The sequence below is a fragment of the Nanorana parkeri genome, unplaced genomic scaffold (genome assembly GCF_000935625.1).
Source record: "Nanorana parkeri isolate BGI_ZX_2015 unplaced genomic scaffold, ASM93562v1 scaffold210, whole genome shotgun sequence".
Taxonomy (NCBI): domain Eukaryota; kingdom Metazoa; phylum Chordata; class Amphibia; order Anura; family Dicroglossidae; genus Nanorana; species Nanorana parkeri.
In genome coordinates, this window is record NW_017306478.1 from 761,742 (window position 1) to 779,248 (window position 17,507).

The window sequence follows — 17,507 nt, forward strand, 5'->3', positions numbered from 1 at the left end:
CTATGAGTCGCTGCACTTCAGTGATCTTTTTGTTTTGTTAAAAAAAAAAAAAGAAGCCTAGATAAAAGAACAACTTTCTAGGGATAAACCCACTATGTATATATATATTTTTTTTTTTTTTTCTGGGTTTAGTTGTGGTTTTCACATAAAAGATTCTGCCGAAATTAGAAGCAGGTGTAATCTCGCAGTGTGCTGTGCCAGTAGGTAGGATGTAGTTTACTGGTAGTTGTAACGTTGCTGCCAACTGCGAACCTACTGGGGTTTCCATAGTACATATAACTAGTGACTGTTCTGGTAATACATCATACAGAACATCGAACTGGAATGTGCTGTAGACTGTATTGGTTGGCAGAGGAGTGTTATTGTAATATGTATGTTACTGAAGCCTACTGAGTCTGGCAGGGCTCACTAGGAGTGTAAAATGTTAGGTGTATGTGCTCTCTCCGTTCCCGGAATTTATGGTACAGCAGAGTCTAGACTGATATATTGCCTTTTTCTGTTGATACTTCAGAGAGGGCAGATCGGTTCTTTTTGAACGGCATTTGTCTGTTGTCCTTTGAAATATTAAGGCATTGTCAGCCATGAATTGAGTATGGTCCTAAAGAGACTGAATCAATACTCCTATTAGATTGAATCAATGGTTGTCTTATCCTGCTCATGAGCTCTATGTGACAGTAGCTTTGCCCCTCTTGAGATGCTGAATCACTAATAGTCCCTGTTCTGTCACATGCTTTGAAAAGGAACTAATCTGCTTACCCCATACAGGTCATGTGGACCCTTGTTGGGTTCCTCTAAGGAATTTGAGTCACCAGTGGTTAGGTTCTGCCATAGGGTATGAAGTGACGGTGGTGAGCTTTCTCCAAGGAGGTTGCGACGGCCCTCATTCAACTTCTTTAAGGATTTTTGGGTTGGCACTAGTTGATTTCTCTAAAGAATTATATAAGACTATGGTCGTGTTTCATCAGGAAAGTAAATCACCATCAGTAGTCTGTTTCATGTAAGCTGACCAAGATAGTTGGGCTCTTTAAATGAGATAGAATTTCAGTTAATGACCTTTCTCCCAAGTGAGAGAATCAATAAAGGTCTCATGTGGAGTGGATGGTAGTGTCCTTCCTGTGAAGATAAATTTGCAGTGTCCCCCCTTGAGTTTGAGGAAATCAAGGTGGGGCATGGAAGGACAATGCTACCTAGAACATTTTGGATTGATTGATCTTTTACAGGGTCTATAATTTTGCATTTGAAAATGTTGGGATCATATTCATGTACACGATGTATAAAAAAAAATCCAGGTGATGTTTGATTCCCCTTTGAGGCCATTTATTGCCTGTGTTGACTCCCATCTCATTCTGCTGCCAGGTATTAGGCTACAGAGCCAAATTCGAAAGATGATTTGTCTTTTCATGTGGATTTAACCTTTCAGATGATATCTGTAAAACATTCATCTTGTGTTCTTCATTGTCTGCGTTATGTCGGAACTGTAAAAGTTGTGCCCAAGAAAGGGAAAGCAGAGGGCAATGGACTAGTTGCCAGTATTGCCTGTAGACTTCCCGCAGCTGATCAGTTTCCCATTACTGACTTGCCATGTCTTGATCTTCACTGTGTTTCTGCGTGGAAGCGGCCATCTTGGTAGAAGAGCAGGACTTTAATTCCTCATGTCAGAGCTGCCCCCCTGATGATTGATAATCTGATGACTGGTGGGGAAATAATGAAGAAGCAAAAGGAGATGTAGAAAAGCACAGATCCACTGAATTAATAAAGACGCAGGGAGATCCATGCACTGCAGGCCCTGAGATACAGCTTCCCCTCTAGAAAGGAGAACAGTGAGCTTCACAGTATTGACATCACCAAATCTTACTCTAAAATTTCACAAGACTACCAGACAGAGTACTGAAAGATACACTTTAATTTGGCCAGTGGGGGCAACTACTGTGTGCACTCCTGCCCTGCAGGCTCAACCAGCCACCAGCTGTTAGTGAAAGCGATTACATAGGTTAGTAGACTTTATCTGATCAACTTTTTTTCCCCCCAATAAGCCAACATTGGTAGGTGTTGGTGAGAACCTTTCCCAACTCTTAGCATGGCATAAAGTGAAATAGTCATCCAAGTTGCCTCTTTATGTGACAGATGAGCCGTGCAGGAGCCTGAGGGTGAGCAGTTTCTGCCTGTATGTCCAGCCCCTGTTTTTGGTCTGTGAGTCCGTTAAAATACTGTTCTCATTTCCAATGTTCGGTTATGAAAGAATCTAGATACTACAAGCAACCAGAATAGTTTTTCCTTTGCCCATTTTTTGTGTGACCGTATAAACGTCATCTTTATCGTTCCTCTTTTAGTGTCTCATTGAATTAAAGATGATCACACATCTGAAATGAGCTCCTGTGGTGCTCCCACCTATTCTAAGGCATAGATGACAAGATGTTTCCGTTGTGTGGGAATCCATGTGTTTGTTGTGTCTTCAGAAACATTTCCATTGAGATGGTATCTATAAATTATTCAGCCTGGTACTTTCTTCGGAAGAAAATTACCTGGAAATCATTAAAACCGCCGCATTTTACAGCGAGATCGTGTCCCCTATAGCCGCTCATGGCTACTCAGCAAGAACTGTTTATGAAATATTCAGCTCCAGCGCGTGCTGCTGAAGGCATTGTGAGGGCAATAAACGCTTAACCCTACATATTATGTCCATCTATGTAGAGATGTTTATATGGCCTGACAGGCATTGGTGTGCCGTGGGTTGTTTGGCCATAAAGTGTGTGTTTTCTTAAATTGCCCATAAAGATTAGGCCCTTAGAGAGACAGATTACAGCAATCTGTAATCTGATGTTCTGATGGCTCTACAGAACAATCGTTGCCAAACAGATCGGGAGAGCTGAGCCCATGCCAACAACTATGATGAAGGCTTTATCTGTGGGGAACAGTAACAATCAGAAGGGCAAATCAACCTTAGTCAATCAGTTCATCATTCAACTACCATCTTCTGTGTCTGTAGACAATCTCTCTGCAGGGACCAACACACCCCCCCCCCCCCCCCCACCCCCCCTGGCGGGGCCCACCCCCCCCCCCCCCCCCCTGCTCAGTCAGATCCAGAGCCCTCCAATCAGCAGGGAGTGTAAGCTTTCCTGGTTGCAAAGCTGAGTTGATGGTAGTTGAAGCTATGGGCGCCTTACAAGCAGTCTTTACCAGGAAGAATACATAACATATGTTGCTGACACTCCAAAAAATGCTACATGCATGGCTATATCTAGCATTAAAACATTGTTTCGCTAGCCCAGAACGCATGTGCAATAAGTCAAGTCAAAGCCATTGGATCAGCATGACACAAGGAAATTAGCATTTTCAAAATGAGAGGTCAACAGTGGCAGCATCCATGTACATGTCGGCATAGCTTTTTCTTTTAATGATCTGGTTATTCAGGCGTTGTGCAAGAACTCAACAACAGGATAGCTCTAGGAGATTGCAGGAAGGACTCAACATTAGATCTTCGGAGTAAACATTACTTGATGGAAGACAGGTACCTGGCAATGTCCTGTGGACACTTGATAAGAAGTGCTCAGACAAAGCTTGAGAGCCTTCATAGGGCATGGCTACAGCTGGAGAATGGCACCAGCTCGCCAGGCAGGCAGGTAATGAGAAGGCAAGCCAAGGTTAGCAATCACCAAATGATATATTTAGGGTAACACATGCAAAGCCAACAAGAGTCTTGTTGGGTCAACAAGCCCATAACACAAACTAGACTGGCAGTCCAAAGGCAAATGGAAGAGAGCATCTAGATAGAACAAGACAGTATCACTGCTTCCTTCTCTCTGCCCGCTTCCCCATTGTACACATTGATCAGTGAGCAACCACAGAGCCATAGGCGCATCACTGAAAATGGGGATATTCCGTATTCATGCATAGTCTGGGAATTTGGTTCTGCTGATGACCTACTCTTTTGGTTTGTATATTACATACTACTCCCATATTCTTCCTCCTACAGCAGCACAAACCATTTTTCATGAAAGGATTTAGGAGATACCAGTCGAAAGAATTAAAATTACAGAATTGCTTTATGCCTGTGAATGCAAAGAACAGGACTACTTCTCCATCATGGCCTCCAGCCAGTGGAGTACAGTATAACACATGTGTTACTTATGCCTTTATGATAATTGGCTGCCACATGAAGGTTTTTATTTTTGAAGGCATAGTTTCAGTTTGGGCTTCGCTTCAGTCAGAATGTGATCCCAAACCCATAAATTCCTGTTGTAGTGTTTGTCTTTGTTTAATGTATATTTATGTCTTATACTGTGCCAGTAACACTATGAAGCAACTTCTGGATTGTTTGGTCAATGTTTTTATACAATATTATAGATTTTCGTTGTTTGCGGCAATGTGCAGGAATGACCCAGCCAAAACACTACAACACGGTCCCAAAATGTCGTGATGAAAGGGCTGCGTTCTGCCGGATTAGGGTATTGTCCAAGCACAGGCTAATATTCTTAAAGCCCAGTAAAAGGGTTCCGTACATTCCAGGTGCATCAAAACAAAAGCTGTGCAAAGACTTTGTTTTATTTAAAAAGCAGCCACAGCCCGAGTAGAAAAGCCGCTCCCCTGCCAGCATGCTGCAGAGAAGGACCCTTGCTTTCTGTGTGGAAGCCGCGCTCTCTCTGCAGGGACCAACACACCCCCAGAACCCCCCTCGCTCAGTCAGATCCAGACCCCTCCAATCAGCAAAGAAGTGTAAGCTTTGCTGGTTGCAAAACTAAAGGTCTGACTCTGAGAGTAAGAGTCGTCATGCTGGCAGGGGACAGGCTTTTCTACTCGGGCTGTGGCTTCTTTCTAAATAAAACAAACTTTAAGAATTTAAACATTTGTTTCAATCCAACAGAATGTATTTAGCTGATTTAAACTAAAGTTTTTTTAGTTGGGCTTTCACTACTTTTAATGTAGTCCTTGTTCACTTAAACGTTTTAGGTATAGTTCATTCTATGTGCGTCTGTAATGATCTCTGTTACACGCATTGAACTGGACACAGTATCAGAGGTGCAGCAAGCGACACTTTTTGTAACACAGTCTACCTAAAATACGCAAACGTGAATGGGATGTTAGGCTACCAAAAGCCATAAGCCACCAGACTAGTGGGCAATCGCTCGAGATTCATGTCTCAATGAAAATGATGCTTCCCAGTGAGGAGATTCCTAAGACTAATGGACAAGCAAAATGAATATTTCTTATATCTGAACTCCAGTCAAAGATCTAAACGCACAGTTGAAATACATTTCCTCAAACTGTTTTTTAGGGGTGGGGTGGTTTTGCCAAAACTTTTACCACGTTAGTCATTCACACACCCCATTAAGACAGCATAGGGTGGGTACCACGCCTGTGACAGTTCACAGAAAGTCGCCCCCCTGCCCCAGCCTGCTGTAAATGGGCAATAAAGCAGCCAGGGCCGGATTAAGAGCATCATGGGCCTGGTGCTGTCGGACGGGAAGCAGCAGAGAAGGCCCCAGCTTTTTTATTAGTGGTCCAGTCTGCGATCTGAATTTAAACTGCAATGTTGACATTTGCAGAGCAGCGTGCACTACAGTTCTTGGCCTTTGCAGAGCAGCGTGCACTACAGTTCTTGGCCTTTGCAGAGCAGCGTGCACTACAGTTCTTGGCCTTTGCAGAGCAGCGTGCACTACAGTTCTTGGCATTTGCAGAGCAGCGTGCACTACAGTTCTTGGCATTTGCAGAGCAGCGTGCACTACAGTGCTTGGCATTGGCGGTCTGTAGGACGGTAATATGTACTGAATACTGTAGAGATGAGTCGGGTCCATGTAGTCTGCAGACTTCTTTACTGGTGTCCAACCCCTGAACACACACAGGGACAATCAGATGAGGGTGGACCACATGGAAGCAAATCTAGGACCTTAAGAGGGAGAAATATTGGTTGTGATGGGCTTCTTACTTCTGTTATGTTGTTGCATTATGGCCGGCATTTATTTTAGTGAAATCTAAATCATTTTCCTTGTTTGCTTTTTTGAATGATATTCCTGTGACTGAGAACTCTTGTGGATTAAAGTGTATGTCCTAGCATCTGGTACACTTTACAATACATGCACATTTACCCATGTTTTATCCCAAGAAGAGAAAAATCCCCATGGATCTGTGATAAATCCAGTCGGCTCCTAAGTTCCTGTTTTTGCTGACCACAGCCTTTGCATGAATTTCACAAGGGAATAATAAAAGCTGTTTCTCACTACACGAGCAAGATACAAGAAACAGTGAATGCAGGGATATGATCTATAGGAATTTGGTCAATGCCTGGATACTCACTCTAAGAATCACTCTCAGGGCAGGTTCACACCATTTTCCGGACCAGATCTGGTCCGGAAAATGGTGTGAACCTGCCTGCAGTTCCAGTGCATTCCAGACCAGACAAAATGAGACATGCAGTATTTGTTTGAGGAATGGACTGAACTGGTGTGAACAGAGACCAGAAATAGCATAGGGATACATTGGGATGCATTTTGGTTCCGGAAGCAGCCTGGTCTGGTCTGGAGGTAATCTGGATGTGGTGTGAATGGGCCTTTAATCTCCTAACGAGAAACCAAAATGTGTCAAACACTTCAGGTCTAAATGTTGGATCATGGCAGTAAAATGTAGCAGAATTTCCAATACACCTTTGACCGAGAAGTACTATAGCTCGTCTTCATTTACACATGACCAGACAATTACCCCATTTACTGCAAAACCACTGTATAGGCGGAGCTGTGCATCATCCTGCCGAGTACGCCAGTTGGTAAATCCCATTCGTTTACACCGGCTGTTGATTGGGGAAATTGCTCCAAGAGGTTGTTGTTTTTTTTTATACACATATTAATTTATGACCATTGTGAATCCATCGTTTCCCATCACTTGTTACCCAAACCCACCAGAATTCTCCTAAATAACGGTAACAATTTTATCTTTTTAGATGCAAATTGTATCTGTGGTGAGCTCCAGACTGAATACTCTGGTATTTGAGACACAATTGTGGCATTTTTACTAAATCTCTAAACTGCAACACTGCCAGAATGCCTAAGAAGAAGAATTCTGTGTATGTCAAGGTAAAACTTCGAACGTGCGCGGTCTAGTGACCATTGTCACCAGAACAAGAGGTAAGGGGAAAGCTTCCCCAATGGGCAGAGCTGTCACTGGGGGGGGTCTCCTGTATTAGAGGGTAGGGGAGACATTCTGGGGGTGATTTACTAACCTAAACACACACACACACACCAGGTGTGTGTGATTTTCACACAGCAAAACGTATTTATCAACCAAAAAGTCTCTAAAAGCATATTTCCACTAATGCCATATATGGAAAAATCATGCACATGATGCATATATAATGCTGCTTCACAGTTTAGACAAAAATGGTTAGCTCATGCATTTACATTCCTGCATTCATCAACGCAAGCAACACAACATAGAGCTAATTTACCCAACATCACCTTGGAATTCATTCAGGGCTTTTGCACAACACACCTGCTGGGTGTGTACACATTACAAAGGTGTTTAGATTCCACCCATAGATCATGCTGGGAGGGAACACACTGCAGAGGTGTATACACATTCGTGGTGTGTTTATAAGGTTAGTAAATCAACCCCTCTATGTCTTTCTGACACCAGCCCTAGTGACGCCTCTGCCTATGGGGGACACCTTTTCTGGTGACAACTCTCTAAGAGGGGAATTCCCCTCACCTTGGAGGAATTTCTTCTCTTTTTTCTCCAGGACAGGAAGTGAAGGAAAGTCTCAACAAGACGCAAACTGCAAAAAATAAACTGACTAGGTCTAACCCTTCCCTACTCTGTCCAGAAGTAAAAATAGTTTTGGCTGTACATACACTTTAAAGCAGTGGTGGGCAACTCCGGCACTCCAGCTGTGCTTTGACTACAAATCCCAAAATGCTTCTGAGAGTCACACCTGTAAATGTCAGTCTTCTAAAGCCTCGTGGGAGGGCCGGAGTTGCCCACCCCTGCCTGTGTGGATACCTGTGCAGAGAGAAGTTCAGTGACTGCCATGGCTAACATTCAAATACTAGTTGCCTGGCTTCAATTTCAGCTCATTTAGCTGGGACTCTCGTGTAGTAAGTGATGTCGGAGGCGTCGTCCCCGGCCAATGACCCTGAAAGTTTTCAAGCCACTGAATCATCTTGAAAGCCAAGAAGCCATCCTTTTCAGATGGAGGTCACCCATGGTTGCCATATTCTTCTCAGCATAGCTTTCCTTTAAAGAAACAAAAACGGAGATGGTAAATTTACCATCTGATGAATTTGGCATCAACCATCCTAATTAATAAACACCCAGATATTCATTTTATTTTTCCATCCATGCCAGACGGACTCCAAACTCAACCAATTGGATGACCCTGTATGACTAAAATACCTCATTGGTATGGAATGTGTTTTTACATTGTTTTCGGTGTTATAAAAGTTTTATGTTGCTGCTATACTATAAATATGCATACATGCAATAATTAATTTGCTGAATATTTTTGTTTTTATGTTTTTGAGGTTTTATCCTAGACTAATGCATAATGCAATTATTATGGGGAAGCGTATTATTATTAATAGCCTAATAAATATTTAATTATTCTGCAGAAACTACGCTGGCCTTGTGATTTTATTGCTTTCACGTTGGTTGAATCCGACTGTCGTCGTCTGACTGGTTTATTGTTGTTTTGAAGGGACAGACTTTTTTTTTTTTCCTCCAGGTAATATAAATCTTCTCTTTTCATACCGGTACTTAAAGCGGAATTAAAGCCACATTTTTAGCAATTACTAGTAGGTACAGTTTATGGCAGAAGAGACTCTGGGGAGGATTTATCAAAACTGGAGCAGCTGTGCACAGCAACCAGCTTCTCTCTTCAGTTCAGTGAAGATTTGAAATGAAAGAGAGAAGCTGATTGGTTGCCGTGCACAGGTTTTCCAGTTTTTGCCTGCTCCAGTTTTGATAAATTCCCCTCTCTGTATGTCTCTAATGTCTTACTCTCTTTCCCCGCCTATCAGTCTGTAAAAAAAAAATTGTACACTGACTGCTGCACATGCAAGTTATGCGGGAGTTACGGCATCCCTGGCCAGCCACTAGGGTGGGCTGAAGACTCTGGACCAACGAGGGGGAGTGCGGACCTCGCGTTGCTGAAGGGGAACACTTTGCTGTGCATGCTTGCACAATATGGCAACAGCCGCGGGGATCCTCAGCAGCACAGTTCTGCGTTAAAGTCGATCTCTGGGAAACCAAAAAACTTCCCTTGCAGTAGGATTGCCCCTGCACTGCAATAGTTAAATGCTTGTTGAGGCCTATGCTGTCAGGAAAAGCAGTTTTAGTCACCTGATCTCTGCTCCCCCTGCCATAGGGCTCACCTAGTCTCCCCTACGCTCCAGCTTGTCACTCGGTGTCCTCTTGTATAGTGCAGGGCTATGGACACATTGGGGGGAATTCATCAAAACTGGAGCAGAACGAATCTGGAGCAGTTGCCTGTGCTAACCAATCAGCTTCTCTCTTCAGTTTGTTCAGTTAAGATTTGAAAATGAAAGGTGGAAGCTGATTGGTTGCCATGGGGCAACTGCTCCAGATTTTGTCTGCTCCAGTTTTGATAAATTCCCCTCGCTGTATTGTCTACATTGTACTTGATGACATCATCAGTGGGTCTCCAAACACCAGAGCATAGAGGGGAAGAGGCTTCGGGTGCCGGTATTGAAGTGTGAAAGGAGCCTGCAGGAGCGGGGATAAGGTAAGTAAAACTCCTCCTTCCAGGTACACTAGACCTAAACAAGCCTTTAACCCTGCAGTGAGGGGGGAAGGGTAGGGGGCAGCCCCACTTCAAGGGAAGTTTTGCGGAGTTCAACTTTAACTTGTTAAAATATATCTGTTAAAAATAAATCAAGGCACCCGGACTTGGTGGTATTTTTCTTGATGCTTCGCTGGTCATCTGACTAGCTTTCTCAATTCAGAATGAAAGCTGGTCGGATGTCCAGTGAAACGTCTTCAAGAAAAATACAGCAAGTCCAGTTGCCTTGATTTATGACCTGGATGAGTGAGAACCTTCACAGACATATTTAGTTTAAAACTGAAGTAATCATTGAGGCTCCCAAAAAAATGTAAGATGATCAGTATGGTGAATGGCATGCTTGAATCTTGCTGGGCAGTGCAGGGGGGTCTTTGCTTAAAGTGAGCCATGCCATTCCTCCTGCTATCCCATCTAACAGACACTCTACATAGAGGCTTCTGTAAGCTCTTTATTGCCCCGTCTCTCCTTTCACAGGTCTTCAGCCTAGACAGCAGCTGTGAAAACTCTGTGTAAAAAGTGTACTTTCCCTTCAGGTGTCGGATCTGCAAAGCCTGTGTACAGTAAATCTGCCAGAATACAATCCCGCCTGTTCTTATGAAATTCTTTTTTTTTAATATACTATTTCTATTGTGATTCTCCATAGGCCAAGAAATTAAATTACGTAGAGGAGCGAAAGCAACGTTCTCTTCCAAAAATAAGGTTTAGGGTTAGTCTGCGTAGGGTAAGGAATAAAGATCAACTGGTGTTTGTTCTACAGATTTCACTGGTGGTTCTGAAACGGAGGGTGAGATGTGCTCACATTTATAATGGAAGGGGGTGCAGAGCCCACTGCTGGCTTGTGTAATAGGGAAGTGAATCTCTGGATATGGGGAGTTAAGTGTGACTCTGAATGTGGACAGTGGAAGCTACAAGCAGTAATGATGACTGAATCTCTGGGCTTTGTTCTCCTGGTGTGACACTGCTGGCAGCCAGTCACAACTACTCCCAGTCCAAAAGTCAATCTTCTGTAAAATCCATGGGTCACCACTATTTGCAAAAAGAAAACAACATGTCCCACCTGCTAGAACATTAAAGGAGCGTCCTCCCGTTACCCTAAGCTCAGTATACTGCGAGCTACAGCTCGCGGTATACAGAGACGCCGGAGCGGATCCCGACATCGATGTCGCGATCCACCCAGCTGCGTGAGTGACAGCTGGCTCTGCCTATCTAGAGGCAGAGCCAGCTCTACCGGCCCCCTCCCCCATCCGTTCCGCCAGTCAGCGCTGGCGGAGCGGGGAGGGGGGAATCCAGCCCCTCCCCTGTCACGAAGGGGCGCCGGGTGGGAAGTCTGAAGGGGCGCCGGGTATTATTTTTTTCTCTTCATGTAGCCCTGCTTTTGGCAAGCATGGCTAAATGTAGAGCGGGGAGCCGTTTTGTACGAGTGATTTCAGCAGCTATACAGCCGCTGAAATCACTTGTATGCAGCCTGTTTGTGACTTGTCCAGCCCCCCTCCATGGTCTGCCGGCTGCCTTCTTCTGTGCCGTGGTTTTCACGGCACTGGGGTCCCCCTACTCTCCTGGGGGACCCCAGCCCATGGTAAGGCAGTTCAGGGTGGAGAGCGGGGAGCAGAGCAGAGAACCTCTGTTCATAAAGAGAGCCTGTCACCTCCTAATGCTATCACACGGGGGCGTGTTATCCCCTGTGTTATAGCAATAAAGTTAAGTGAAAAGAAATTGTAATAAAATAAATAAAAATAGAAAAAAAGTATAAATTGTAAATAATAACATAAAAACGTAGTAGAAAAATAAATAAAAATGGAATAAGAAAATAAAAAATTGATGAAAAGTAAAACGTAGAAAAAAAAAATAAAAATGGAAAACAATATTTAAAATTGATAAAAAGTAATAAGCAATCAAATGAAAACGTAGTCAAAAAAATTATAAAATAAATAAAAATTGACAAAAAAATTAATAATATAAAAACGTGATGAAATAAAAAGTATTAATAATTAATCCACACAGCCCAACCTGTATGGGGTCCCATGATTTCAACTGGTGGCCCTGCCTCCTGGGACTACACACATGCACTACCCCGGTAACTGCCAAGGCGCCGCCATTTTTTTTATGGGGGGTGGAGTGGGGGGCCCTTCATGGTTTCTAGTTACGCCTCTGGTCAGCCCCTCTACAACCACCACTAGCTGCACTGCAAGGAGTAGCGTCTTCAGGCAGCACAGAGCCATAACACAACTGTTAGATTGGTGCAGCAGGGGAGCTGTGTCAAAGTGGCTCCATATACGCAACTTTTCTGTAGCCAATGTACAGTGTATGATTATTACTCACATCAGCCAGGTGCAATTAGAAAATTCCGATACATATGGTGAGACGTTTGTGGCCACCTGACCATAGCACCTTATATGAACTTGTTGGAGATCTCATTCCAAAGCCGTGGGCATTAATATGAAATTGCCCCTTTTGCAACTTTAGCTGCTTCCAATCTTCTAGGAAGGCTTTCCACAAGATTTTAGAGTTTGTCTATTAGAATTTGTGCCCATTCAGCCACAAAAAAAGCATTTGTGAGGTCAGTGTACTGATGGTGATTGAGAAGACCTGTCTCGCAATCAGCGTACCATTTAAGCCCAGTGGTGTTCAGTAGGGTTGAGATCGGGAGGTCTGCGATGGCCACGTGAGTTCTGCACAACTAACTTCTCCAGCCATGTCCTTTATGGAGCTAGTTTTGTGCAACTCAACTCAAGCCATGGAGGCGTCTCTACAAACCTTTGGCCATATAGTATATTTCCAGGCAGTAATCAGTAAAATGCTAATGGAATCCAGAACATGCAACTAAATGTTCACTTGTTTTACCTTAATCTGCATTTTCTGCAGCCATTGCTGTCTGATTCAGAAAGCTGTTAGGCAGGACTCCAGCTGCTTGTGGGAGCAAGTTGGTGTGCAATGTGCAAAACTGGGCAGAACTTGAGAATACCTGGTCTGCATATTCACAGGCTCAGGAACCACTGACAACAGTCATTGTAAGGAGACTGGCCTAGTGCTTCGCAGCTATGCCTGGAAGCAACAGAGAAGCTTTGGGCAGGTAGGCTGTGCCTCCTGGTAATCCTCTGGAAGGAGCCATGCCAAGGGTTGGCGGCTCCCAAGTCAGCAAGAACGAGGAGGATATGCCAGCTGATCCATTTGGCATACCAATAGGAAGGATTAAAGGTCCGTTTCCACTGTTCCGGTTTTCCTACATTTTGGAGGAATACCAAACCGCAAGGGAGTGGGTAGTCTTGGATCAACATGTAGTTTTAGATGCAACAAACAAATCACAACTCTAGTTAAAGCCTTTTAGAAAATTACAGCAACAGTTTTTATTCTTATGTTTGAAAGTGTTACACCATATGAGTAAAAGTTCACCATTGTGATCACCCCTGGCATTGTTATTTGGTTTGTTCCAAGCCCTGGAAGTGTCAACTGCCTTTGTTGGACAGCTTGGCCTGCATGCAAAGGTGAAAACAATATCAATTAAAGTGACATTAAACCCTCAGATTTTTTAACATAAACCAATACTGTAATGTGCGCCTTACTGTAATCCATGGTAGTTTCCCTTCTCTTTGCTGCTCTTCCTTTTAAATCCTAATGTCTTCTTATGCTGGGGGAGAACTTCCCTTTGCAGCTGAGTGCCTCTTCCTGTAGTGCTGGCTCAGGTTGTGAACTTGCACACAGACACCATGTATCCATTTCCCAGCATGAGAACAGATACAGATTAGACGGAGGAGGAGCAGCAAAGAGAATGGAAACAACCATGGATTACAGTAAGGCGCACATTACAGTATTGTTTTATGTTACAAAATCTGAGGGTTTAATGTCACTTTAAGTTATAAACTAAAAGATAAACTCATTACCCCCATACAGCTACCCGAATACAAGGTTTTGTTTGCTGTGGCGGGCCTTTAGACATTAGCCCAATCCAACAGTTTGCCCTTCCACACCCGAGCCAACACTCCCTGAGCCTGCTCTGAGCAGATCTACCGGGATGGGTTTTTTTTTTGGCCGAGCGCTATTTTTTTCCCCTGAGACAGGATGCACAAACATGACGGGTGATGGCAAAAAGAGAAAGCTCCGTGTAATCTGCAAGTCATCATATGATTATATGGTGGCAAAAGACTTTCTCCGCCTTCATTCAGCCCATCCTCCCTGTACCTTAGGTGACGTTGTTCTTTAAGTACCCCTCCCCCCTTTTCTGAATGTAGTCTACTTGGTAAAATACTTATCTTCCAACCTGTTCCAGCAATCTTCATTGTGTGGCCCTTCCAGGAGCCAAACAGCCTTTGATAGGAAATTGTCCCAGCCAGGTCCCCTTCCTACTGCAGATGCTGACCAGTAGACCACTGACCAGATCTGGTCCGGCAAATAGTGTGAACCGGCTCACAGTTCCAGTGCATTCCAGACCAGACAAAATGAGACCTGCAGTATTTTTCTGGTCTGGTCTAGAACGGACTGCGCTGGTGTGAACAGAGGCCAGAAATAGCATAGGGATGTATCGGGATGCAGTTTGGGTCCGGAAACAATCTGGCCTGGAGATGATCTGGATGTGGTGTGAATGGGCCCTCAAAGGGCTGAGACACATCTGCACGCTGGGAAGAGAAGCTCCCCAGGATTTTTTCCCTTGCAACGGCTGTGCAACACCGGGCAGAACTCCACAGTGAAGAACGCTGGATCAGGCAGTGGGGACACCTTATAGGACAACTGCACTAAAGGTTGTCATTGAAGGACTATGTTCAGTCTGAGGTCTGGGTTGTGTCTAGGGGTTTATCTGAGGTTTATTATTCTGGGTTAACAATGAGGGCCCATTCACACCCTTCATTGTGCTTATAATGCACGCACAAAAATCAGACCTGATGCATATTAAGCAGCGCAGTGCACCGCAACACATGATAGTGTATTACCACACGTTGCGGTGCTCTGCAGTGCCGGTGCATTGGGTTGCCATTCGCAGTACCGCAGTGATGTGCATGGACACCAAGTCATTTTTAGATTTCTAAGACTAAATCGTTTTGTTTGGAAATTTCCTGCGAGCCGCTACGCAAAGCTCGCCGAATTTAATTGTGCCAACAGCGAACGCCCTCGCCTTATAGAGTACATTGTACGCCCCCTCACAACTGTCCCACCAGAGAAGAGCTCTAGATTCCGGGCGCTCCATCTTAATTATAGCGTGCATCCAAGGTGCTTCTCTTTAACCCCCTCCTGTGCGTCCGCTGCTCTCCGAACGGGCCCGCTCCGCCAGCTGCGATCTGCAGAAGGCAGAATGAAGCCATCGGCGCTCAGGAGAAGTCATATTGATCCTTTCTATTCTTTTGCTGAGGATATCAGTTTAACATGTTCAATGGATTAGCATGTTTTAACCTTTCACCTCTGTCTAGACACCATTCACCGTGCGTTGTCCCTTTCTATGGAGGGAATGGAGCCCCCGCGGTCTGTCAGGCTGGACGCTGGAGCCGGGCCTTGCTTCCAGGAACAGATGGTGGGGTTGTTGTTTTTCTTTTTTTTTTTTTCCAAAGAGCCACCGGCACCTCCAGCCTGGCTCTCTGGCTCCGTCAGACCGACCCAGTAAATAATTAAAGATGCAATTTCCTCTTATCTTTCCAGTAAAGTATATCTTTACATTCCTGTCACTGAGCGATGCCACGAGCTGCCCTTGCTCGCCTCCCGAATGCTTGACCAACCCTTCAGTGGGCAGAGGGGAGGATGAGAACTGGGTGGCATCAAAATGTCCTTGTCAACAGGGAGAGAATAGGAACAGCTGCTTTGCTGGGGGCCAGTGAGTGGTCATGCTATGCTGGTCTTTGTTTCGTCTTGCATTATTGTGTGTGTGTGTGTGTGTGTACTCTAAATAAATATACTATTGCAAGTGTTTTATTATATATGTGCAATATATATACATATATATCTGTTGGTCCTCAAAACTTCCTGTAGACAGCACAGTACCTCTGCCGTACTTATCAGCCCTGATCTGTGTGGACTACAGAACACCACTACCACTAACGTACGTCCTGTACTGTGGTGACCACACTGCTCCTCCATAGGTACAGTAGGTGAGTGTTGTCATCCTAGGACAGGAAGTGTGTTACTGGCAGGATAAAAATGAAGAAGGATGACGAATGCAGCCGATACATCTAAGGATTGGTAAGTTGCAATGTGTTACATTTTTATTCTTGGGTTTAGATGCACTTAAAGCTAAAGCGTTCCACGTGACAGCACTGGGCCAATCAGTGGAGCCTTATCTTCTAAAGGGCTTTGCTTTCGGTGGGCGGGAGGTGGGGAGACGACGGGAAGGTAAGTTCATGCTGCTGGGGAGGGTGACCCTGTTGCTTTGCTCTGCATGACCGAAGTGCAAATCCACTTATAAGGCACCAATAAACATATAATGGCAATCGCCCAATCCTGCCGAGTGATCTCACATTGACGCTCGCTGGCTGAATGCTCCCAGGAACCTTTACTATATGTTGTCCAATTACAATGTGTTTGCCCTGATCATACTTACTAACATAATGGTCCCGGATCCCAGGACCCTGTGAACCCCGCCCACGGTGTGCATTTTGTCATCCCGCTTTCTGGATGGGTTTGCCCAAATCCCACCCACTTTGTAGGTTGGTCCCTCTGAGACCCTGCCCCTAATTATGCCCATCATGTCCATTTTACGGGTCTGTTCCACACAGACCCTGCCTCTAAATATGCGTGGACAGCCCTTCAGGATAGGGTTACCACCTGTCCATGATGCACCCGGACAGTCCGGGTTTTGAATGCTGTGTTCGGGCTTCATGGCAGCTGAAACCCGGACACAAGGTGTCAGGCAGACAGGGGCAACCAGAATTAAGATAGGGGCTACTGCCCCCCCCCCCACTAAAAATAGGCTTGGCTGTGATATTTACATATAAATGGGTGGTGCTATTTACATATGAATATACCACGTAGGGTTGTCACCTTTCTGGGATTTACCCGGACAGTCAGTTTTCAGCTGACACCCAGACACAAGACACCAAGTGCACTAAATTGTTTGACAGATGTGGCTGCCTGAGGGCCCGTGCTTGCTGGGGACCTCGGCAGCCTTCCTTTGAGCTGCAGGCGCCTGCCCACACATCTCCTCCTCCTCCATCTTCCTGACGCCCCGCTGCCCAGCTCTGAACCCCTGGTGAGACCCCGCACAACACTCCTGAAAGTCTGCATAGCCCACGTAAGATCCAACACAGTCACCTGAGAGCCCGCGGAGTCCACCTGAGAGCTCGCACAGCCCTGGTGACATCAGAGCACCACCCCGGAACAACACAGAGTGTGTAGCTTCATATTATTTTGTATTGCTGTATAATGTATTGCTGGGATTTGTAGTCCTCTATAGCCGGTCTCCTTACTCCCTCCCATGGTTGTCTCTACTTGTTCTTTCCTGCCTCTCCTCTATATTCTCCCCCCCAAAAAAATGACGCGCACGGTGCTAGAGTGTTCGGGTTTCACTTGAACAAAAGGTGGCAACCCTAGTTCAGGCCCACTTGGCTCTGGACAGACCCCGCCTTTAAAAAAAGGAAGGAACCACCCACCGCCGGGCCCCTATCCCCACAATTAATGCCTTCTTTAGTTACTGGGCATGCACACTAACTCAGGGTTGATGATGTCATCCTGGAACATGGCTTGGGACACAGCATCGGCAGGACAGAGGGCCAAGATAGGGGACTGGAAAAAACTGGGGCAGTTGGCA

General features: G+C 45.0%; 1 protein-coding gene across 1 annotated transcript in view; it reads left to right on the top strand.

The window, feature by feature from the left end:
• CTIF (cap binding complex dependent translation initiation factor) overlaps positions 1-17,507 on the top strand; it is a 175,823-nt gene that overhangs the window by 154,895 nt on the left and 3,421 nt on the right. Inside the window, exons 13-18 of the mRNA XM_018555707.1 lie at positions 3,412-3,483; positions 5,544-5,752; positions 6,932-6,973; positions 10,428-10,568; positions 15,319-15,367; positions 15,983-16,093. Coding sequence (XP_018411209.1) covers positions 3,412-3,483; positions 5,544-5,752; positions 6,932-6,973; positions 10,428-10,568; positions 15,319-15,367; positions 15,983-16,093 — 624 coding nt within the window. The remainder of the gene's footprint in view (positions 1-3,411; positions 3,484-5,543; positions 5,753-6,931; positions 6,974-10,427; positions 10,569-15,318; positions 15,368-15,982; positions 16,094-17,507) is intronic.